The 20,938-nt window shown below is 51.3% G+C and overlaps 11 protein-coding genes and 1 non-coding gene across 12 annotated transcripts; 3 read left to right on the forward strand and 9 right to left on the reverse strand.

Annotated features, from left to right (window-relative positions):
* Nucleotides 1–1,090: 1,090 nt before the first annotated feature.
* On the reverse strand, nt 1,091–2,431 carry PMZ80_000370 (uncharacterized protein; the record flags this gene model as incomplete). The annotated part of the gene is made up of 1 exon (XM_064868822.1): nt 1,091–2,431. The coding sequence occupies one exon, from the start codon at nt 2,429–2,431 to the stop codon at nt 1,091–1,093; it is 1,341 nt and encodes a 446-aa protein (XP_064734319.1).
* A 1,218-nt stretch (nt 2,432–3,649) lies between these two features.
* On the reverse strand, nt 3,650–4,986 carry PMZ80_000371 (uncharacterized protein; the record flags this gene model as incomplete). The annotated part of the gene is made up of 2 exons (XM_064868823.1): nt 3,650–4,436; nt 4,979–4,986. 2 exons carry the CDS (start codon nt 4,984–4,986, stop codon nt 3,650–3,652), a joined length of 795 nt encoding a protein of 264 aa, XP_064734320.1.
* A 290-nt stretch (nt 4,987–5,276) lies between these two features.
* PMZ80_000372 (uncharacterized protein) lies at nt 5,277–5,540 on the reverse strand (the record flags this gene model as incomplete). The annotated part of the gene is made up of 1 exon (XM_064868824.1): nt 5,277–5,540. One exon carries the CDS (start codon nt 5,538–5,540, stop codon nt 5,277–5,279), a length of 264 nt encoding a protein of 87 aa, XP_064734321.1.
* Nucleotides 5,541–5,959: 419 nt separating this feature from the next.
* Nucleotides 5,960–7,862, reverse strand: GUP1 (glycerol transporter; the record flags this gene model as incomplete). Its single annotated transcript, XM_064868825.1, has 2 exons — nt 5,960–6,928; nt 6,978–7,862. The coding sequence occupies 2 exons, from the start codon at nt 7,860–7,862 to the stop codon at nt 5,960–5,962; spliced, it is 1,854 nt and encodes a 617-aa protein (XP_064734322.1).
* A 637-nt stretch (nt 7,863–8,499) lies between these two features.
* On the reverse strand, nt 8,500–9,012 carry smd1 (Sm snRNP core protein Smd1; the record flags this gene model as incomplete). The annotated part of the gene is made up of 2 exons (XM_064868826.1): nt 8,500–8,887; nt 8,999–9,012. 2 exons carry the CDS (start codon nt 9,010–9,012, stop codon nt 8,500–8,502), a joined length of 402 nt encoding a protein of 133 aa, XP_064734323.1.
* A 557-nt stretch (nt 9,013–9,569) lies between these two features.
* set9 (histone lysine methyltransferase Set9) lies at nt 9,570–11,975 on the reverse strand (the record flags this gene model as incomplete). The annotated part of the gene is made up of 2 exons (XM_064868827.1): nt 9,570–9,776; nt 9,882–11,975. 2 exons carry the CDS (start codon nt 11,973–11,975, stop codon nt 9,570–9,572), a joined length of 2,301 nt encoding a protein of 766 aa, XP_064734324.1.
* Nucleotides 11,976–12,726: 751 nt separating this feature from the next.
* On the forward strand, nt 12,727–13,133 carry mrpl38 (54S ribosomal protein L38, mitochondrial; the record flags this gene model as incomplete). Its single annotated transcript, XM_064868828.1, has 2 exons — nt 12,727–12,784; nt 12,832–13,133. 2 exons carry the CDS (start codon nt 12,727–12,729, stop codon nt 13,131–13,133), a joined length of 360 nt encoding a protein of 119 aa, XP_064734325.1.
* A 1,701-nt stretch (nt 13,134–14,834) lies between these two features.
* pin1 (peptidyl-prolyl cis-trans isomerase Pin1) lies at nt 14,835–15,468 on the forward strand (the record flags this gene model as incomplete). The annotated part of the gene is made up of 3 exons (XM_064868829.1): nt 14,835–14,837; nt 14,891–15,411; nt 15,459–15,468. 3 exons carry the CDS (start codon nt 14,835–14,837, stop codon nt 15,466–15,468), a joined length of 534 nt encoding a protein of 177 aa, XP_064734326.1.
* A 506-nt stretch (nt 15,469–15,974) lies between these two features.
* PMZ80_000378 lies at nt 15,975–16,102 on the reverse strand. Its single transcript has one exon. It is a non-coding gene; the product is annotated as a tRNA-Asn (tRNA).
* Nucleotides 16,103–16,352: 250 nt separating this feature from the next.
* PMZ80_000379 (uncharacterized protein) lies at nt 16,353–17,175 on the reverse strand (the record flags this gene model as incomplete). Its single annotated transcript, XM_064868830.1, has 2 exons — nt 16,353–16,995; nt 17,045–17,175. The coding sequence occupies 2 exons, from the start codon at nt 17,173–17,175 to the stop codon at nt 16,353–16,355; spliced, it is 774 nt and encodes a 257-aa protein (XP_064734327.1).
* An 839-nt stretch (nt 17,176–18,014) lies between these two features.
* PMZ80_000380 (uncharacterized protein) lies at nt 18,015–18,692 on the reverse strand (the record flags this gene model as incomplete). Its single annotated transcript, XM_064868831.1, has 1 exon — nt 18,015–18,692. The coding sequence occupies one exon, from the start codon at nt 18,690–18,692 to the stop codon at nt 18,015–18,017; it is 678 nt and encodes a 225-aa protein (XP_064734328.1).
* Nucleotides 18,693–19,434: 742 nt separating this feature from the next.
* Nucleotides 19,435–20,403, forward strand: PMZ80_000381 (uncharacterized protein; the record flags this gene model as incomplete). The annotated part of the gene is made up of 1 exon (XM_064868832.1): nt 19,435–20,403. One exon carries the CDS (start codon nt 19,435–19,437, stop codon nt 20,401–20,403), a length of 969 nt encoding a protein of 322 aa, XP_064734329.1.
* Nucleotides 20,404–20,938: the final 535 nt, after the last annotated feature.

Raw genomic sequence — 20,938 nt, forward strand, 5'->3', positions numbered from 1 at the left:
AGACTCATGAAGACTCTCCGCCTACCAAGGCTACCCACAACCGCTCGAACGCGGCCTCTCACTCATACATAGTGAAGAATGGATCAATGACTCGACCCATTCATCGAATGGGAGACCGAGTCCATGCGAAGCAACATGATCGATCGACGACTCATCTCAGATGTGGCTGGCCGATATTGCTGTCGATAACGTTCACTGCGGTCAGTAGTTCGGTTGCTCGCCGTACCTGCCGGGTGCCAACGATATCTGTTTCTTATGCTGTGCGCGGGAAGTAGTCAGTACGTCCTCGAGCGTGACTCGCCTAACATAATTCATGCAACAGCGATAACACCGAAAAGTCCCTGAGCTTCATCGTGGTAGCGACTTCGTTGATTGAAAAGGCGCAAGAGAAGGGAAGCACCCACTGTTGCGTGTGCCGCCTCAGTCGCGCGAATGGCATGGTCGTATCAATGCTACCATGAAGCAAGGTTGGCCACGTTTGTACCTGCTTTCTGACATCCCGCAATTCTTCAAGATGCGGTAGCGTCGATACGACACGTCCGAGTACAGTAAACTTCCGATATAACGATTGGTTCCACGCAGCCTTTTGTATCGTTATATAGAGGGCATCGTTATATCGATATGCTGACTAATCGTGGTGTTGTACTTATTGAAAGAGGATCGTTATATAGGCGGATCGTTATATCGGAAGTTTACTGTATAGTACAAGAGAGTATGTGTAATAGATTCTTGGGACGCGTCTTCACCTTAGCAACACACTATTCCCAACACGTTCTAGCGTGCGGGTTAAGAAGATAGTGGCAGGAACGTTGTTGAGCTGGTATCAGATGCAACGTATCGAAGCAGCTAACAGAACAAGATCATACTACGCAAGCCGAGAAACAGGATATATGTAGTTGTTGATGCGATGATCCTGATGATGTCCACAGCTCAGCCAGCTCTTGATAGCACTATATCGGACAGTAGGCCACCTAAAGAGCTCTAAATTGCTGGTAGCACTGCTTTACCGTGGCAGCATTGAACACCAATAGCAACTTTACCAGAACGTCTTCCCAGCACCTGTCCACCGGTTCATCTCGCCATACACTTACTAGCGTATCCAGTAGCCCTGTCGACGCCCATGCTTCCTTACCCTGGGCATGCCAGTGTTGGCATTTCTTTCGGCAAGAATTCGTGAGGCCTTGCCGCTCTCGATATCTTCCCCTACCTCTACTTCTCTAAGGACATCGAAGGTCTCGGGCCGCCTATAATCGTATGCTCTTGCGGTAGACTTTTGTGTCCTCCGTTTTTGACAGTCCTCATCCTTTCGACACTCGTGCTTCCTGGCCTTCGGCGAACCAGTATCATCATAATCTTCGACAAGAACTCCCGGTGTCCTATCACCACTGCCATCTACCTCATTGTCCACTTCACCAGGTAATAAGCCGCTGTACTTATTCACGTCGACTGGTACTGTCCTAGATCTGTAGGCCTTACTACCACCTTCTTCATCGTGCACTTCGCCGCGAATATCCAAGCCTTCGTACCGCTTCACGTCTTCTGCCTCTGCCCTCGATTTACGGATCCTTCGTCTGCGAGCGTCCTCTGGAGCAAGGTGGTGTGCAGACTTCTTGTGTGCTGGAGGATCTTCGTGATAGTCTTCTTCACTGTGAGCTCTTGAATGGGGCGTATGTGACGGACTAGGGCTCGGTGAGCGAGGTGAAGGAGGTTCACGGTCGTCATCCGTAGAGATTGCACTGTGCCTTCGCTCGTCTTCCGAGATTCCAACTTCGCGACCTTGTGCTGGGCTCGGAGATCGAGACGCCCCGCTGTGGCTAGGAGCAGTGCTGGGTCTACGAGGGCTACTGTCTCGAAGCCTATCGTCGTCGGAAAGTTCGGCAATGACGGCGGACTCTCTTCGATCATTGTGCTCGTCTTCACTAGATGATTCTTTGTGATGGTGCGTGAAATGAGCCTTCTCTTTTCGCTTGCTCCGCCTGGCATGTCGTGGACTAGCTTCATGATCATCTTCTTCTTCTTGTGCCTCATAGTTTGGCTGCTGCTTGCCAGAGCGGCGCTCATGGCGAGGTGGTGTCTCTGCACGGTGATCCGAGCTCTGCATTAGCCTTGATCGAGGTGCCTGTACACTTCGATCCCTTGAGCTGTGCTGGTCGTGTCGCTCATCATCACGATCGACGGACGCATGTCTTGAGCTTGGCTGGGCAGCTTTGAGTCTCGATTTTCTTCGATTATGGCGTTCCGCAAAGGTATTCTCCCACTCCAATCTACTTTCATTGGGTGACCTAGCTAGGCCTGGGTACTTTGAACGTAGAGCCCGGGATGCTTGGATCTTCTGCGCCGAGGGTGGTTTAGGCTTTGTGTAGGCACTGGCACCGTAGGGGGAGAGGAAAGTGTCGACAGATTTGTGAGTGAATCTTTCCCAAGCCCCCATGATTGCAATCGTACTTGGCTGAATTGACAGATTGGATATATACTACACCTGTGAAATATGCGGAGGTCCATATGTGCTGACCGAGTAGCATGAGAGTCTGCCAGGTGCTGGCTTATGTAGCCTTTCGACACCCCTCTTGTATCCATGACAGTGATTCAAGTGTTTGCTGAGCTTGAGCTGACACCAAAGACGATGCGTAGAGCGCGTATGAACTGGCTTCGTTCGCTTAAGTCATAGGGAAGTCCTCAAACACAGCGTCCTACTCATGCATATTGAGCAACGGACCAGTGAATCAGACCATGGTGAGCCTCACGGAAGGCCAGATCAATGCATGACGGAATGACGGAGTATCAACTCATCTCAAATGCGACCTTGCCCGTTGGTTATAAAACTAGCTCGTGGGAGTCATCGCCTGATCTGTTCGTGCTGAGGCATCAATCTTGAACGCTGGCCGTTCACAACTGCTTGATTTGCCGCAGCTTTTGATCCGATCGTATACCGTGACACGCCATCTCTGGATGCGACACAACGAGTAGGTCCGTACAGCCATCGTTACGACAGGACATTGCGGCTCAGAGAAGACTCGATTTCACCGTAAACATGCGGATAAGCGGTTTGAAACGTGTCAGGTGCTAGCGCCGTCGTGACCAGGTACAGCATATCGACACCCCGTTGACAGAGTCTGATGGTCATCCGAGAACCCGACTGGCAAGTTAACAGCAAGCGACGGCTAGGAAAGAAGGCAGGTCCGTCGCTTCTCGCAAAGAGCCGACCTCCTTAGCTATAAGCTATACCTAAAAGAGAATAGTGTATCTTGCATAACCACTGGAACTTGTAGCCGGTAACAGTCAACGCAAAGAACTTAAAGAAGACAACCCTTGGTCTATAGATATCACCAACAATATAGACATACAAATTGACATGTTCAAAAGAATGAGCAAACTCAGTAAAGCCCTAGAAGTGTTTTCCATTGATGTTGCGACGAACAACTTGAGCACTAGCACTCTAGCTCATCATCCGACCCTAGTATGCTAACATGTAGTAACGCTGCCCAAAATTCCAGCGCGAGCTATATATCCTCCATGAATCCCCACAAGCTCGCGTAATTCTTATCTGTCCCATTATGAGTTCAGCTCGAGCTCTCCTCTACTACTCTCGCAGAGACCCGTAGCCCTAGTCCAGATCCTCCCGCACGTACACAGTAGATAGGTAAATTCTTCACTCTTTAGGCGCATCGTAGTACTTGCCGCGAGCTTGCTGATACTGATAATACCCCGAGTTGTAATACCCCGAGTCAGGTCTACGTACCGGCCTCTCGTAACGTATTCCGAGGTCGTGATCGTGCTCTGCTTCGCGGAATGCTTCAATCCCTTGAAGTTCTTGGCGTTTGTGCTCCATGAGTATGTGAATTTGGTTTTCAGTCAAGTCATGCCTATTGGGTGAATACCCTCGCACGGAAGGCGTTAGGAATCTGCTCGACACTTGACTGTCTCGTCTGTACATAGTTTCCGGCTCCGCATTGTCACAACCATCACTTCGGGAGGGCTCATAGTCGCTCGGCTCACGTGCTTCGAAATTGCGCGACCGGCCCGTGCCTGTGATGTATGTGCCTGCGATGCGAGGTGCGTGGGTGGCTGTAGTACGATCGGCGTGATCATCACGACGGACATTCACGGATGACTTGAAGTGGATCTTTCTGCCAGATCGTCCTCTTGGAACGTGCTTTTGAGCTCTTGCACTGCGATCGGAGGCAGTGCTGTACTTTCGACGAGTGTTCGGCTGAGAAGTGTCGAATTCGGAGTCCTCGTCTTCGAGCTCGACCCATTCCTTGTGGATTGGATTCTCTACTTCAACCTTGTCCCAATCTTCATCAGTCGACTCATCGTCCACTATATCGTCATCCTCAGTATAACTTGGTTGAGCCTGTTCATCGTAGCTTCGCGACTTAGTGTCAGAGTCGTAGTTCCCACCCTTTTCGTGTTTGGAGGACTTCTTCAGTATCGACCTGGGCATGCTTGTGTTTCGATATGCTTGTATAGATATAGTCTGAGAATCTCGATAGAATGAATGACTTCTTTGAATGTATAACTGGTGGAAGGTTCGAAGGGTACGAGCCGTAGCTTAAGTACCCTTCCACTGTCCACCCTCGACATTCATGACAGAAGCTGCACGTTTGCTCGAAGGTCCCTCCCACTCGCGTACTGAATCAGTATGAGCACAGTAGCTTGTGTAGGTGCAGCACCGGTTGGATGCTGAAAAGTCTAACTCATCGCTGCACACCTGTGAGTTGTCGTATGTCCGCCATCTTGCCATGACCAAATGCATTCGTTCGCATTGACTGCAGGCGTATCTGCAAACTAGGTCCAAAGCATGCAGCAGCTGTTGCTGTCATACCTTGTTAGTCGAGTCTTGCTGTTGAGGTGTGTCTGAGTATTCAATATGAATGTGCGTGGTCGGTATCTCCAGGGCGATTGACTGTAAATCCTGGATTCACGTAGCAATTCAGAATGAGAAACGTGACTGAGACTGCGTTTGTGCAAGGCGAACGAGAACATAACGCAAAAAGCCGAACTGACCGTGCAGCCGAGATGATCGTGGAGCGGAAGGCACGCATGTGTGAACTAGGTCAGTGTTGAATGTTGTTGATGTTCGGTCAGCAAGTAGCTCCTTCCTCCAGCTCAGTAGCCATTCATGAGCCTGCGTAGTTCCTTACGCAACTTTGTGTACAGGCTAGCTCATCGTCTCCACAAGTCGCCACCCCAACCTTTCGTGAACCTTGCTGTTGCACCTCACTTTCTAGCTCTCAGCCTTCATAAGCCCCCAATATTCACTGCCACTGTTGACTCTACCCTGGTCCGCCATAAGGCCCTACATGGCTCATGAGGCACCATCTTCTGACAACATACGGTGCATTATCATTCGATGCCCCGCCTTCTTCATGCCCGTCGTGTTTCTCGTCGGATTCTGATGTCTTGACAAGCTCATCATGAACGTGAGTACTCGGCGTCGATGGCATATTGTGTAGAACTTCAGCTTCTAGCTGTGTGGTCTCTGGAGCGTCCATCTGGCGACCATAGCCGTCGCCGTCGAACCCGGAGACGGATGACATTGTGATTTGGGTTGTAGTGTACTTTGGTACTGTATAGAGTTTGATGTATGTGTATCTGTATCGGAATTGCTTGTATTGTATCTTGTTTCTGTATCCAAGTTGGTTGGTGGACAGGTTGAGCAAGTTGCAGCAGAATTGGGGGTTCTTATAGTTGAATGGTGACAGCTTGGTGACGGAAACCCGTACCTAACATGTCGCTGATGCAATGTACAATGTAGCGTCATGCCAGGACTACGCAGCGCCTTCGTGAAGTTCGACACGAGCCGAACATGATTTAGCATCACTGTCTTCGAGCTTTTGTCGCAAGCTGGCATAGCTGCTTCTGGTATTAGGTGGCCTCTGCACGTCCACACCATACGCGTACGCGGAACGCAGCCCAAGTTCAAAACTTCTTCATACTCATACAACAACTACCCCCCCTAAAACTTCAAAAACACCCCCTTCCTCCTCTCCTCCTCCCGATGCTCAAACATAACCTGCGCCCCCACAAACAACACCCCACACGCACCACCCGTATACACCAAACCAGCCGTACTCCCCACCATACTCCCCACCAACCCCGTCAACCCATCCAAGCCAACCGCAAACCCCACCAGATTCGCCGCCATCATCATCATAATATTGAATACCGCGCCCACCCCACAAATCATGCGGTATGCAGTTGGGTTATGCCCCCACTTACTCCTTGGGAACGCAATACTGGCGAGGACTTCAGGTAGGACGAAGAACACAATGAGCCAGCCCCAGACTAGGAGTTGCAGGTTAATGTCGTGCCAGAGGGCAACGAAAGTGAACACGGCGAGCATATTGAGGATGCCGCGCACTTTCCCCATTCCGCCGCCGGGGCCGCCGCCGAGGGGGATGTACACGTAGCGCACGATCCAGCGGTTGTAGCTTCTGTGCCATGCGCGCCAGAAGGAGAGGGCGGAGTAGTTATCGCTCATACACCGGACTACGTTCTCAACTGGGTCGATGCCATCGATGAGTGACCAGAGGCGGAAGAAACGCCATGGGATGAGCAGCTTCAGCCAGATGATGTGTAGGTTGAAGTAGCCGAGCATACTGAGTTCGAAGGGGGAGTAGGTCGACCAGTCGGGGTTTGACTTGCTGATCGCGACGACGTAGGCTGTGTGGAGGAGGAATTCCATGCAGAAGAGGGTTAGGAGGAAGCGGATGCCGTAGAGGGTTGTGCGGCGGGTTGTGATGCTGTGGGGTGTGTGGGATGATTGGGAGATGTAGTCGTTGAAGTTTAGGATTGGACCGGCGAGGTAGAGGGGTGGGTAGAGGATGTAGGCGAGGTAGGTCTTGAAGGAGGTGAAGCAGGGCTCTGGTGCTGGAATTGACACGCGATCGCGTTCCGAGAGGGAGGTGGGATCGAGTTGTTTCTTCTGGCGTAGATTAGCGTGGCTTGAGGGAGGGGTTGAGGGCAGACCTTACCTCAATTGGACTTCCTGCTCGATCGCGAGCAAGTGACCAGTAGTAATCCATGTTGAAAGCAATCAGTCGAAGGATGGTAATGTTAAACAGGACTTCCCATCGAGGGATGAGACCTCCCCAGCCATCTAAGAACTTTCCGAGATCTTCGGATCCGGCATAGAAGGGTGCTGTGGCTTCCGTGAGACGAGAAAACCGATAACCTTGACCTAGCTCATTCGTAAACAGTACAGCAACATTGAAGACCCACGTTGCGCCTGGGACGGCGTGACGCGGCGCACGCATGGCTATGCAGTAATTGATGTACAGAATGGTGAGCACTTTCAGGGCAGAGAAGCCATGGAGGGCTGTGATGAAAACAAGACCAGAAACAAAGTCGAAATTGATGCGAGATGTTAGGTGCTGCGTTGCATCCCAGGAGCTGCTGTTTGAGGTGGACATGCCATTTGAGCTACTCGTCGTGAGAGAGTTGTAGGCCCTCCTCAGCAATGGATGAACGACAAGAAGAATGGAGAGATATGGTATGTTGTCTCGAAACCCGGCATATTGACCATCTGAATTGTCCACTTTGCGCCCAAATAGCCAGCCATCGGACAGTAGCCCCTCATATTCCTTGTAATGCGGTGAAGACGGCTGTGAGACACTCCATACTGCATTGTACATTGACGGCACAGCGATAATGAAGACCAGTGCGTAGAAGTAGAACTCTGGTGTTCTCCATCTCGCAGGTGAGGCGCCTGGTGGCAGATCTGTGCTTTTGACTGCGTCTTTACTGGTCGACTTTGAGATCTCATTCGCATCTCTCGAGGGTGTCTTGGAGGAAGTCGTCAGTCGAGTATCGAGCGTGTCGAGCGAATATACGTCGCGGAAGAAGGAGTAGAATGTCATCGTGGTCGCATAGCCTTCCGCGTCTGCACACGCATCCTCCGAGCTCCTGTCCTACGCCTCGACTTCTTAGAACAGGTTGGGTGTCTGTGTCTTGTTCAGAGCGTACGCGCAGACTTCACATGCCAAAGTCGACGGGGATGAGGGATACCGCAGGCAAGTGCTTGGCAGGGGTACAGACACTGACTATAACCAACATGGACAAAACGGGGACTAAATTTCGTACGTTGGCATACGATATGAGAAGTGCAGCAAATCAGGTGGGATAGTCATGGAGGACCGCGCAACAATCGAATTGAAGATATATGAGGCTATAGCATTCCTCGTATCAAACTGATGTTTGCCATGTAGATGCCCATCGCATGAAATACGTGCCTTTGACGCTTTCAACTTTGCTGCTGTTCCTGCCCTTCGCCTAGTCGCTCCCACTGTCCGCCGCAAGCTAGCGCTCGTGCTCCTGTCCTATGCGCAGGCAACCCTCCTCAGCCTGCCACGAGCCATGGGGTCTTGGGCTCTAGGTTCTTGATTGTTCGTCTGGGACATGATCATGTCGCACGGTTTTGCCGCAGCCGCACAAAATACCGCGAGACTTCTCATATAAGTGCTGAGCCATATTTTGACCTTCTCAACTAGACCAAGCTCAGAACCCCCGTCCCCTACCCCTTCCCCTCCCACCACCCCTCGGCCCACCCCGTCCCCTCGGCCCACCCCTCCCACCACCTCTCCCCCGTCCATCCTGCTCCTTCCTCGCCTTATTCTTCGGCTTCGGCGTATCATCAATCAACAACGTATCAAGCGGCAGCGAATCCGGCAAAATATAATACCTAATCGTCGAGCCCCGAATATTGATCGTATCAAGCGAGATCGTCTCCCCCAGTGTTCCCGGACTCGTACGGTTCTTGGTCGTCATCTTGACTGCGCGCAGCGCTGTGTTCATCTGTGGGGAGACGGAGGTGATGGTGCCGTGGACGATGGTGCCATTTTTGAGTTCAATCGTTACTGTTTCGTTGGCGCATTTCATGAGGAATCTAGATGTACAAACCTTGTCAGCTGCTGGTTGCTGAAAGTGGATAGTTGAGGGTGAGGACTGCGCAGAGAGTTCAGAGACTGGTCTTTGCAGCGGGAGGTAGAGTGCTTACCTGACGAGCTTCATGGTGGTGGTTTGCGCCTATATCTGGCGGTACAGGCTGTTTTGAGGATAGGTGGACGGATAATGGATCGTGTGTAAACAGTTTCGAGCTATGTCTGCGCTCACGAGAGGAATTTGCGCGCGTGTCTTGTACCCAGAAGGTGTCAGGTCGAATGTCTGCAACGACTGTACTTTCGAATGGCTTTCGCAAAAAGCTGTCGCAGCCGCAGGCATGAGCGCTTGCCGTGGGGTGACGTATATGGCAGGTCAAGCGAATCAGGCATCACGCACAGCAGGTGGTAATTGCCTGAATATTCCGAACCTACCGGCAAGAATCACAGAGGACGTCCTCGCGAGGGTACGGACTACTGAGTTTGTTTCATCGTTCATTCACATCCAGATCTGACATGAATATACACTAGATCATACTCAAGGCTTTTCAACCAAAACACTACTCGTACCCAAGACATAACCAGCCACTCCTTGTGCCTGCTGGTCGAAGCTCCTTGCTATTCAAGACCACCGCTTCCAAGCATGTGCAAGCCAAGGTTGTCGAATCATCCTAATGGCATTACTAGCCCCTAGTCCGAGTCTGACCCATTGTCTTCGTGCCGGCGACTTCTCTTTGTACGCTTTTGCGTGGAGGTACTTCTTCTCTGCACCTTTTTCTTGGGCGTTGCTTCCCAGTCGTCCCAATCTCCATCTTCACCATCCGTATCGTCTGCCGCCGCGTCGACAAAGTCATCTTCTGACTGATACTCTTCGTTTGGATTACCGCTGCCTACATCCTAGATAGGTGCGTAAATCCTTTCCGACACAATGCGCCCGCTTCTTCTTCGTAGCTCTCCGTCCGGTGTCGTGCTTTCGCGATCTGCAATCTCGCTTTCGCTTACTCGTGCTGCGTCTCTACCTAGACCGAACTGACCAAGGAAGTCATGTGTACCTTTCAGTCTTTCCACTTCCGCCTGCTTGAGCAGCCCGCGCCTCGCTACCGCTTTCTCGTCCTCAGGTAGGACGAATCTGTGTATTGTGCGGTGGTCCATGGTCCGCTCCTCTTCATCGCCGCCACCTTCATACCAGCTACCCTTGCCCTGCTTTCCCTGCCTACGGTAGGCAGAGTAGAGTTTTGGATCTTTCTTGTCCTTGTTTGACCCTGGTCTTTCTAGGATCTTGCGGTGACTGGGGTCGGTCTTCGGCCACGGGAATCCGTATAGCATTGAGTGTCTTTCACATCTAGGACATTCACGACGTGTGTTGTAGCCGTTGTGCTGGAGGAAGAAGCCTAGGCAACGCTCATTGTGGCACTGTACCCAGCGATCGTGAGGTTGGGCTAGAAGCTTGCGGGTCAGGAAATAATCACCTGGCGTCCGGTGGGTGGCTGATAGAGGCTGTATTGTGATTGTCGTACTCGTAGATGTATTCGTGGTCGGCTCTATCGACTCAACCACAGCATTTGGTTCAGGAGCATCAGGCGTATCATTTGACGTAGAGATTTGTGGGATCGTGGTTGAGAGTTCTGTAGTGGTGATCGTGGAGACGGCGTGAGGTTCAGGCCTAGAAGACTCGTCCGATGGCGATGCGCTCGGACTTTCCGAACTGCGTTTCTGTCTTTTGGCAGCTGGACTATCGCGCTCGAGTTTCACGACCTCGGTGGATTCGAGCTTGACAGTGATAGTATTACCACCAGCTCGGTGTTCGTCTTGATCGTGTGGTGGACTAACGTCGCCTTGTGACATAGGCGAGGGTAGGGCAGGTTGTATGTTCTCGGTGTCGCTTAACAACCTAGTTGCGGTATCACCCATCTTCTGTCTTTTTCTTGAGGATATGTAAGAGGATGACCGACTCCTCTTTCTGCTGTTGCTATTAGACCGATTAGCCAACTCTTCATTCGGCGTCTCTTCCTCGGAACTAGCGGGTGGTGAAAAAGCTAGCCCATCTGTGTCGCCAGCAGGTCCAGTCACTGGGTCTGCGGGATTTGCTTCTTCATTATCGTGCACGATCTCCGACTCTGACGTGGCTGGTGGTGTCCAGGACTGTTGCAGTTTTGACGGTGAGTGAAGCGGTCTTGGTTTCCGGATGTTTTGTTGCGAGGATGACACTGGTGACAGACTCTCTGAGTCTCGCTTTCGTTTCTTAGAGTTCTTCTCGGGTGAAGCTGCCGAGGATGCTGCTCGACTGCTTGCTCCGCTAGGGTTTTCCGTGCTCGTTATCGGAGCCCAACCATTCCTTACAACCTTCTCACACGTCGCGCACAGGCAGTCCACGTTGTCTGGTCCGAAATAGTCATCTCCATATGACACAGTAATCTCTTCCCCAACCTCGATGTTCCTCAGTGCCACGACTTCCATGCTGTCGTTACCCTTCGGCACCAGTCTGGCATTGGCGTCGCAATCATGGTTCGCGAAGCGTGCGGGACCGAGGAAGATGGACTGGGCCTTCTTGCGGCCAGCGCAGACGATGCTGAAGTTTCTGTTCGTCGCATCGAGCTGATTCGACTCTTCGGCTGTGAGAGGGACAAGTGTCCCTACCAGATATGGGATGGTCTGGTTCTGTTTTATTCTCGCTCGTGCTGTGACGGCAGCTTCGAAAGTGGTGATCGTGTATCGGTTTGTGGTTGAGACTTCCCAAGGACAATCGGTCTTGTACATGTCTATGTACTTGCGCAGGTGTTTCACGAAGTTGTCTTTAACAACCTTGCTCTTGTGACTAGCCATATACCTCTTGATGCCCTGGAGCTGGAGTATAGCCTTCTCAGCGGCAGTCGGATCCTTTGCGACAATGACCTTGTGCAGTAGTATCTGTGGAACCTCATCTTCCTTAATGCCGCGCAAGGGATTGTACTTCGGTCGGTTCTTCCGTATTTGCGCTCGGTAGTAAGCATTGTCTACCAGAGCGTCTGAACAAGCATCATCATGGCCTGCAAGCTCAGCGAGGGTCAATCGGTGTTCTCGGTCGGGCTCTGCCCGTTTGGACGTCTTGCGCGCCATGGTATGGTGGTAGTTTTGGTGAACAATGTGTCGCGTAAGGAGGTGTTGGTCCACAGTTTGGAGGAAGTAAGAGATGGTTAGGAAATATGGCTGTCGGCTGAAAAAGCAAGGTGCTTAGTAGTATTTACGCGTTTGTAGAGTCACTTTCCGGCAGTAGCGAGTGTAGATCGGACATTAGTGTTTTCCAAAGATGAAAGTAGTGAAAGAGCGTTGTCCAGTCTATGGGAGTAGATCCGTTAATTGGTAAAGGCGGAGAGCGGCTCAACAGCTAAGAGCCATTATCATGCAAGTGAGGCTATGTATGTAAGAAGCAAAGCAGTGAAGGTGACAGTGGCAGCAGAAGAGGGAGGAAATGGAGCCATAGCCCTCGTTGGCGTTGGTGTAGCTTGACGCATGGCCGCTCTGGCCGACTTGCGACTTATCTTGCGTCTGTGGCATCGAGGGATCAACAACACCGAGTGGAGGTCCGGTCTAATCCTTGTCGTCCAATCATAACCAACTGAGGCGGACAACTTGGCGACCTTGCATGCAATTCACCTCGAACCGAAAGGAGCTGCATGAACATTGGATCTTTGCGCCGTTGACACTTGTATTTCATCCAAGTCGGTCATCAATAGTCGGGCGGCAGGCAGGGTCTGCACATCCGCACCATGATCCAACTCAAGGTCAGGCAAGCAGGAATGAGGATGTGGTCCGCAGTACTGACGAGGCGCAGACGATGCTGAATTGCATCGACAACTCGGGTGCTGCCATGGTCGAGTGTGTAGCCGTGATGAAGAAGAAAGGAATACGTCCGGCTGCTAGTATTGGTACGAAGGATTGTTGCAGATGAGTGCGCGCGTCTAACACGATACAGGTGATCGAATAATTGTCGTCGTCCAGAAACAGCGATCGTTTGGTCAGGAAGGCCCTGGAGGCGGCAGTCTCAGTATAGCCAACAAAGTAAAGAGAGGAGATATACGGCACGCCGTGGTAGTAAGAGCACACAAGGAGCAGCAGCGGAAAGACGGCAGCTACATCAGATTTGACGACAATGCTTGCGTGCTGATAAACAAGTCTGGTGATCCAATAGGCACGCGTCTGACGAGCGTGGTGGGTGCCGAGTTGAGGGATAAGAAGTGGTCCAAGATACTATCTCTTGCACCGCTGCATGTATAAGATATGTACAAAATGATGGAAATGGTCAGCATGAATCTCAGCAGCACGACGTCTAGCATACCATCCCCACCGTGGTTTGAGGCTATGGTGGTTAAGGTTGAAGTGAGAAGAGACACAGAGGAAGGTGAAGGTGAAGAATACTTTTCATTGCGAAGTTGGAATTCGCCCCAGCGGGCTTTTCCAAATCTGTATGCCGGAGGCTCATGGAAGAATCATCAAACTCCTCAAGTCATCGCCCAGCGAGAGCAGCTTTCGCCAGAACGCCAAACATCCTCAGATGCAGAGAACCAGAATCCCAAACGCCTTACGCTACTTCTGCTCACTAGCTCCGTTCCAAGCATGGTTGCATGATGGGTTGGTGCAGACATAGTACAGACTCTGTCAAGAGTTAGTGGGAAGTCCAGTTATCGAGAGGGAGAAGAGCTTACCATGCCAATATCGCCCTTCCGCTGTTGCGACTGGAAGTATACGACATCATTCTCATGACATTTCGGACACTCTTTGTTTTCGTGTGGCAGCTGTAGACCCAACCAGGTCAGCCTATATCCAGAAGAGCAAATGCAAACATCAAAATGCAGACAACAAACTCGAAGCACAACAAGGTCATGAAGTCCGTGAAGAGGTGTCCAGCTCTTCTTGCGAACGCTCGGAATCATCCCCATCGGGCTCTCCACACTTTGCGCATTTCAAGCAATTGCCGCACATGGTACAGAAGCTGGAAAGGTCTTCACCCACAGTTGGATCATTGGCCACATATGCTTTTTCTCCCATCGACTCTTGTGCGGCTTCACTGAGGATTTGTCGGTATGTGCATGCCGGTTCGCTCTGTTGAACGGATGAGCAGGCCTTGCAGATGTAGAGCAATTGGTTTAGTTGGCGATCTTCGCGGGGATACAGTAAATTCGAGCTGTATTATCATGTTAGTTGACTCTCCCGTGCCATTATAGACAGAAGTCTTCCTACCATTCTTGACAGAATTTATATGCAATTTCGCCGGTGCCAGCGCCCTGCTCGCTCGCTGTAGGAGAGGCTGTAGACATTTTGACGATCTTCTCGATAGATTGTGAGAGAATACGATCGGTTGCACAGCTCACGAGCTTGTATCAGAACTGTATCCAGCTACTTGTAACAATTGAATATTCTCGGGCTCGATGAGGCAGTTCTGCGGAATGTGCTGGTGGCGGTCAATTAGAGTGCGTCTGCGTTTATGGTTTGTAAGCAGCCAATATTGTGGATGGCTGGTTGGGAACTTGGTTGATGTACAGTTGAAGTATTCCAGTGAGTAGATCGAAAGTCGCGTAGACAGCGTTCTTGTAAGTAGAAGTGTTGATCTGAGCGGTGACTTGTCGCATTTACCAGTGGTTTCGCGTCAAAATCACGGGTGGTCGTCAGTGGATCGTGGAGCTAGGCAGGAGCGGCGCCTAAGCGTTCCTTGCATGCAGTGCGGCCCCAGCTTGTCTACCGGCGTGGTTCAGGCTTTGTTTGTTCCGTCATCTCCCAACCAACGCGATCCAACCAATAACCCCGCTGCAGTCACCAGACTGCCTTTCTAAGCAGAACATCTGATCAACAGAGCCTTGTGGAACATACACAGTATAGGAGCACAAAGCGAGTCAAACAGATCTTGAGGAGCTTGAGCTTTGATAGACTATTGATCATCTGCTTTCCAGAGCTATCATCCCAACAGAACTTCAAGTCGCAATGGTGAGTAGAGGCAGTCACGACCGTGTTCATGCCAAACCTAATGAATCTGCTAGGCAGATACTGGCCTACCCCCGGATTGGGAGGTTCGACACTCGAACTCGAAGAATCTTCCATACTACTTCAACCACAAGACTCACGAGTCAAGATGGGAACCGCCTGAAGGCGCCGACACAGAAAAGCTGAAGATATACATGGCACAGCATCACAGCGGATCCAACGCTCGACTCGACGGCGGTGCTAGTCAAGAAGGCAAAATCAGAGCAGCCCATCTGCTAGTCAAACACAATGGAAGCCGCAGGCCTTCCAGCTGGAAAGAGCAGAACATTACAAGGTCAAAAGATGAAGCCGTCGAGATGCTGAGGGGGTATGAACAACAGATCAAGTCTGGTCAGAAAAGCCTGGGTGATCTCGCTACCTCTGAGTCCGACTGCAGCAGTGCCCGTAAGAGAGGTGACCTGGGCTTCTTCGGCAAAGGTCAGATGCAGAAAGAGTTCGAGGATGCTGCTTTTGAACTGAAGCCAGGCGAGATCAGCGGCATCGTTGAGACTGCGTCTGGCGTGCATCTGATCGAGAGGTATGTTTTACACTAGAGCCGGCACACTATACTGACAGAAGCCACAGGATTCAATGAATGCAGCCGCACCTTTCACAAAAGTGGGCGCTTCCTGATCTTGACCTCGATATATTTACACTTGATGGTCAGATAGTTGGTTGTTTCAAAGTACAGCTGTGGGTCTCTAAATATTCAGGCTTCTGTCTTCCCTATCTGGCTGGCTTCACGACACATGTGCTGCCTATACTAATCGCTAGGGAAAACATGTTCAGTCAGATGCACCAAGGTATTGCAAGGTGTACACCCATTGCTGAGCCACGGGCACATTCGCGGCGCTAACAGGCACATTGATCCAGCGCACAACGGCTTGCATGATTTTTTTCGAAAAACAGACATGTGCGGGCTCACCCATCTCTCGGTCGGTTTCCCGATATTGAGATACATCTGGAAGGTACTAAGGAAGACATCGATACCAGGTCATTACTTTCCAACCACTCAACATCTGACACGACTGGCGTATCCGCGAACGGCATTTTATTTGCAAATATTAGTGTCCTGGACTCGCAATGAACCGCAAAAAGAGACGCCCCCAGTCTGGATCGAACAGACGACCTCAAGCTTTTCTGTTTTCTGAACACAACAAAGGATTACAACCCATCTCCTTTGTTGGCCGAAGTAACAGGCTCACGCTCTCCCACTACGCTATGAGGGCTTTCATTGCTGATGTTGACTACAAATGTCCTTGCCAAATTCTAAGTACTTTTGAGTCTTTGTTCTGATTGCATGGAGAGTTCAGGGCTCGCATCGGGTGATGATCTGGCTGTGACCGTGGTAGGACGAGGAAGATTCAGCGCGAGTCAGATCAATGATCTTCTCAGCAAGCGTGCTTGCATTCCTGGGCTTCGATTTCAAGGTAAGTCGTTTGCTTTTCCCGTCTGGCATTGCGGCCGCAATCTCGATGGTCAAACTGGGGTCGACATGGGCACAAAGCGCGAGACCGGCATGTCTCCTTTGTTACAATTACGCTCATCCGTGCTTCTACTCACCCAGGCCTCCCTTTCCAGCTTCAAATATAGACTGTCAACCCACTCGCCGCCCTCGCCTCCAATCTGCATACTCCGTTCGAGGTAACCACTTCCCGCAAACCCAACCTTCTTCAGCAGTCCAATAGAAGCACTGTTTCGGGGATCTGCGTCTGCCGTTATGGACGGATACCGCCATTCACTGCTGCGTTCGGTTAATGTGAGAACTGTATGTGCTTCTGTTAGAGGTTCCGTGCGCGTTCTCGGGTGACTCTGTGTTGCCGGCGCACGAGCGCCTGGTTCTGGGGCCACATGTGACTTGATGCTGAACAGGTACTCTAGCATATAGCTGAGAGCTTCATGCCCCAGACCTCTATGCCAGTGCGCTCTGGCGATCAGGAAACCGATCTCGTTTGATGGCAGAGGGGAATAAATCCCTATCTTGCCGATCGGTGTCGGCTCATCAAGAGAGGACAAATCTTTCAAACAGATTACGAAATCTGTCAATCCGTTTTGTGGTGATTCCATCATGGACCGGATCCATAATTTCGTTTGAGAGAGGTCGGCGTCCGGCGGGGAGCTCCTGACGGGTATATGAGACGAATTTTGGAAGGGAGGTGGTGGGGACCTACCAATAGCGCATTGCCTCTGGGTCACTGAATGCCTCGTGTAGACGGACGGCGTCTTCAGGTTGTGCTGCGCGAAGGAGGAGGCGAGGTGTCTCGATAGATACCTGCCTCGATGGATGTTCCCCGGTTGCCATGGTTGTTGGAAAAGGTGTATGGACGTTCCCGCTTGCTACAACGGGTTTTGCAACGCCTTACAGCTTGGACTATGCTTTAGTGATTGTGTGGGCTCTTGAAGCCATAAACACATACTATATCCAAGCCTTTATCGGGCTCCCTACGCCATCTTCATGCGGTGTTTCGGGCTGTATGAAGGTGACATTGTGACGCTGTAGCGTGAGTCATGAGTGCGGCTGAAGGCAAGCGACACCACGATCGTTGTATGGTGGCTTAGCACGTGACAGCGATCGGCCGGACCGTATGGAACGAACGTAAGCGCTGCTCACTGGCAGTGTGTTTGCCCGCTTCGTTGATAATGTGCGAGACGGCATACTGGTATACCGGAGATTCTTGACTTTCATGAAACCTACCTTTGATGTTCTTCAGATAAGTCTGCAGTTGCCCTCAGTTCGACCTTGGTTCAAACCTTCAACATCTCTCACTCCACTCTGTGACCTGGATGAATTCAACCTCTGGCTTCCCTTGCTCCGGCTTCAGATGCCCGTGGATAGTTTAGCATGCTCTGACAGATTACGTGTTGTATATGCGAGTGATCGACAAGTGTTTGACTGTCTCGACCGTATCAATTCGTGTAGTTTTGGTGCACGTTATGGAATAGGGTATCCTGCCATGTTACACCTCGCTTCTGTGACCCCATTTTCCGGTGTCTGGCCCGACGGACGAATCTCTAGCGCAACGGTATCGTCCACGGTCGCGACCACGAACGTGGACTCCCGGGACAAATCATGAATTATCCAGTCGCCTGCCGGATGGATGGACTGACAGAGCTAACGCGCAGCTGCTGCTGAGTAAAACATCAAAACGTCTCACTCATCATCTGCAGCACAGCTAGATTCTTGATCTCGCATGATCTCGCGGAGTTACAGCCTAGTTCTTCGCGGATGATGTCTTCGTGCTGGAGGCGGAGACCGGAGATTATTGTGGCGGCTTCTTCGCAGGATATGGAGTCTTTGGGGGTTGGACAGCGGGGGGTTGGAGCTGGGGTTGAGGTTTGGAGTGGTCTGGGTAGGGTGGCTGTTGAGGGGGGCGCCGGATGCGAACTGATAGACTCTGGAATAATATTCGAGTTGCTGTTTGTACTAGTAGCTGTAGTATTTGGCCTCCAAGATCTATGCTGATGGCTTGATTGGTTCGTCTCTGCCGCGGTGTATTCAGACCCCATCTCAACCTGGTGGCTGCAACGCGGAGCCGAGCTGTCGCCACGCATATGAGCGAGAAGCACGTCGATATCGTGGTCGTCGCGTCCAAGCTGCGACTTTAGAAGTTCTCGCAGTAGTGAGTTCTCTGCTGCCACTGCCCGGGCTGCGACCTGCATCTGCTTGGTTGCTAGGATTTCTTTTTCCTGGTAGGCTCGCACTTGTGCCTCGAGGTCTTTTACGTATTCTTGGCGTCGGGAGCGGAAGTTGCGCTGATTCGCGCGGTTTCGAAGGGTTTGACGCTCTAATGCGCCTGGACTGGGAGGAGCTGAGCTCATCTTGCGGCTTAAGTTACTGTAAGTTAGCTGCCATGTCCGAGAAGCCGGTGGATTAATTGAGCGTTTGAATGATGAATCCCTGCTCCACGCGGAATATCAAGCTGGCCGCTCACGTCGATACTGGGGGGCACGCCAGTTCCGTACAAAGAGCGATTACCAGATAGACGTTAGTCGATATATTGACGTTGATTCGCGAATTTGCGGAACGTCTGTAAGTATTCAATCTCGCATCTGGGAGGTACACCAGTTCTTGACCTTGTTGCTTGTGCGGCCACGTTGACATTCCGCGCGGAGCCCTGGCAGGCGTGTTCTAATCGGTTCGCGTCATTTAAGTTCTGGACCAATGTTGGGCAAGCACGACCCACTCTCATCTTTACGCCTCTCTCTCTTCCTCTCCTTCTCCCTTTCCTGCACCAATCACGACGACCGAGTGACTAAGTGAAGGGGAGAAAATGTCCCGATCTTATTTATCATCATGCAACAGTGCGCACGATAGAGCATCCTCGAATTATTAACTGTTCCTGAAAGGTGGTTTCGCAGAATTTGGGTCGGGGCATTTGAGAATACTATATTGGGTATGCGGTCCTGGTTGCCATTGGGTAACAGAATCACTCAAAGTTCTTCATCGAGACTACGGGCTACCTGCTGCAATCATTCAAGCTTGTCAGCCACTGGGAACAGGGTTTTCAACTCTTCTCCTGTCCTCGTACGGTCGTGGGAAGCGCAGACTCGAACATCAAGAATGGCGTCGACTACTGCCCAAGCAGTCCTATCGAGCAAGGATGAAGCACCACATGGTATAAAGAGAGTGTCCGGTATTGCGACCAGTAATGGAGATCTCAACAACACGTCCGTCATGCGCAAGGTCGACCTACCACCACGGGACCCTCATTTCGCATACAACTCGCTGGCGATACCACCCTCGGAAGATGATCCTGAGGTCAGATCGAAGTATCGGCCATTCCTCCTTCCAGACGAGATACAGCGAACGGACTGGATCAGTCAGCTCGAGCTAGCCACGGTGACCAAGATGGCCTACAACGATATTGTCACTACCAAATCTAGGCTAAAAGTCCTGGTCCTATATGGCAGTCTGCGCAATCGATCATACTCACAACTGCTCGCATACGAGGTCTCCCGTATGCTTTTCCGCTTAGGATGCGACGTTCGGGTGTACGACCCGCGCGGTCTCCCCGTGAAAGACGACGAATCGCACGACAACCCTAAAGTCCAGGAACTTCGTGAGTTGAGCCGATGGAGCGACGGCCACTTCTGGGTCAGCCCCGAACAGCACGGAAACTTGACAGCCGTATTCAAGAATCAGATCGATTGGATCCCTCTGAGCACAGGCTCTGTGCGTCCGACTCAAGGACGTACGCTAGGTCTTGCTATGGTGTCAGGCGGGTCACAGAGCTTCAACACGGTCAATAACCTGCGGATACTGGGCCGTTGGATGCGAATGTTTACCATTCCGAATCAGAGTTCTGTACCCCAGGCCTACACGCAGTTTACTGGGGTGGACGATGCCGAAGGCGGGTCACGGTTTATGCCTTCTGGTAACAGGCAGAGACTGGTCGATTGTGTAGAAGAGTTCGTGAAGTACACGATCATTATGAGGGATCATTTTGCTTTGTTTAGTGATCGGTATAGTGAGCGGAAACCGATGGAGGAAGACGGGTCGGTGAACGGTGTTAAATTGATGCAAATCTGAGTCTATAGAATATCAACTTAGAAGGCATGGGCTACGATCCGTGCAGGACGGTATAGAATAAATATATCGAGTCCGAGTGCGTACAATGCAGCCAGTGTTCTATGAGCGAGTCCAGTGGCACTTCCGATCATGACCTAATACAATAGAAGTGCTAGACGATGGTCGTGCTCTGATAATGGTCGCGGCCAAGCTATTCTGCTCGCAGAATCCTTGCGATCAAGCATCCGTAAGCATGGTATAGGAGATTGAATCGTGGAAGAGGAAGAACAGGTGCTGCAAATGCCTTGCACGGAAACCACGCTAGCCAATTTCATGTTTAGCGTGCTTTCTCAGTTTTGTCCTTCAGCTCTTTTCAAGCACATTTCGTTAAGACTTGCCAGATCAGAGCAGTGACACTCTTCTGCGATATCGCTTGGTGTCCCCTTGGCCTACCTTCTGCTTGAGTCCGTCTGAACGCCAAGTGCGACAACGATCCCCCTGCAGGACATGGTTCTCAGCCAATAGTCGATTGATGCAGATGTCTCTCTGTGGCAGC

This window comes from Knufia obscura (genome assembly GCF_036327395.1).
Source record: "Knufia obscura strain CCFEE 5817 isolate CBS 148926 chromosome Unknown scaffold_1, whole genome shotgun sequence".
NCBI lineage: Eukaryota > Fungi > Ascomycota > Eurotiomycetes > Chaetothyriales > Trichomeriaceae > Knufia > Knufia obscura.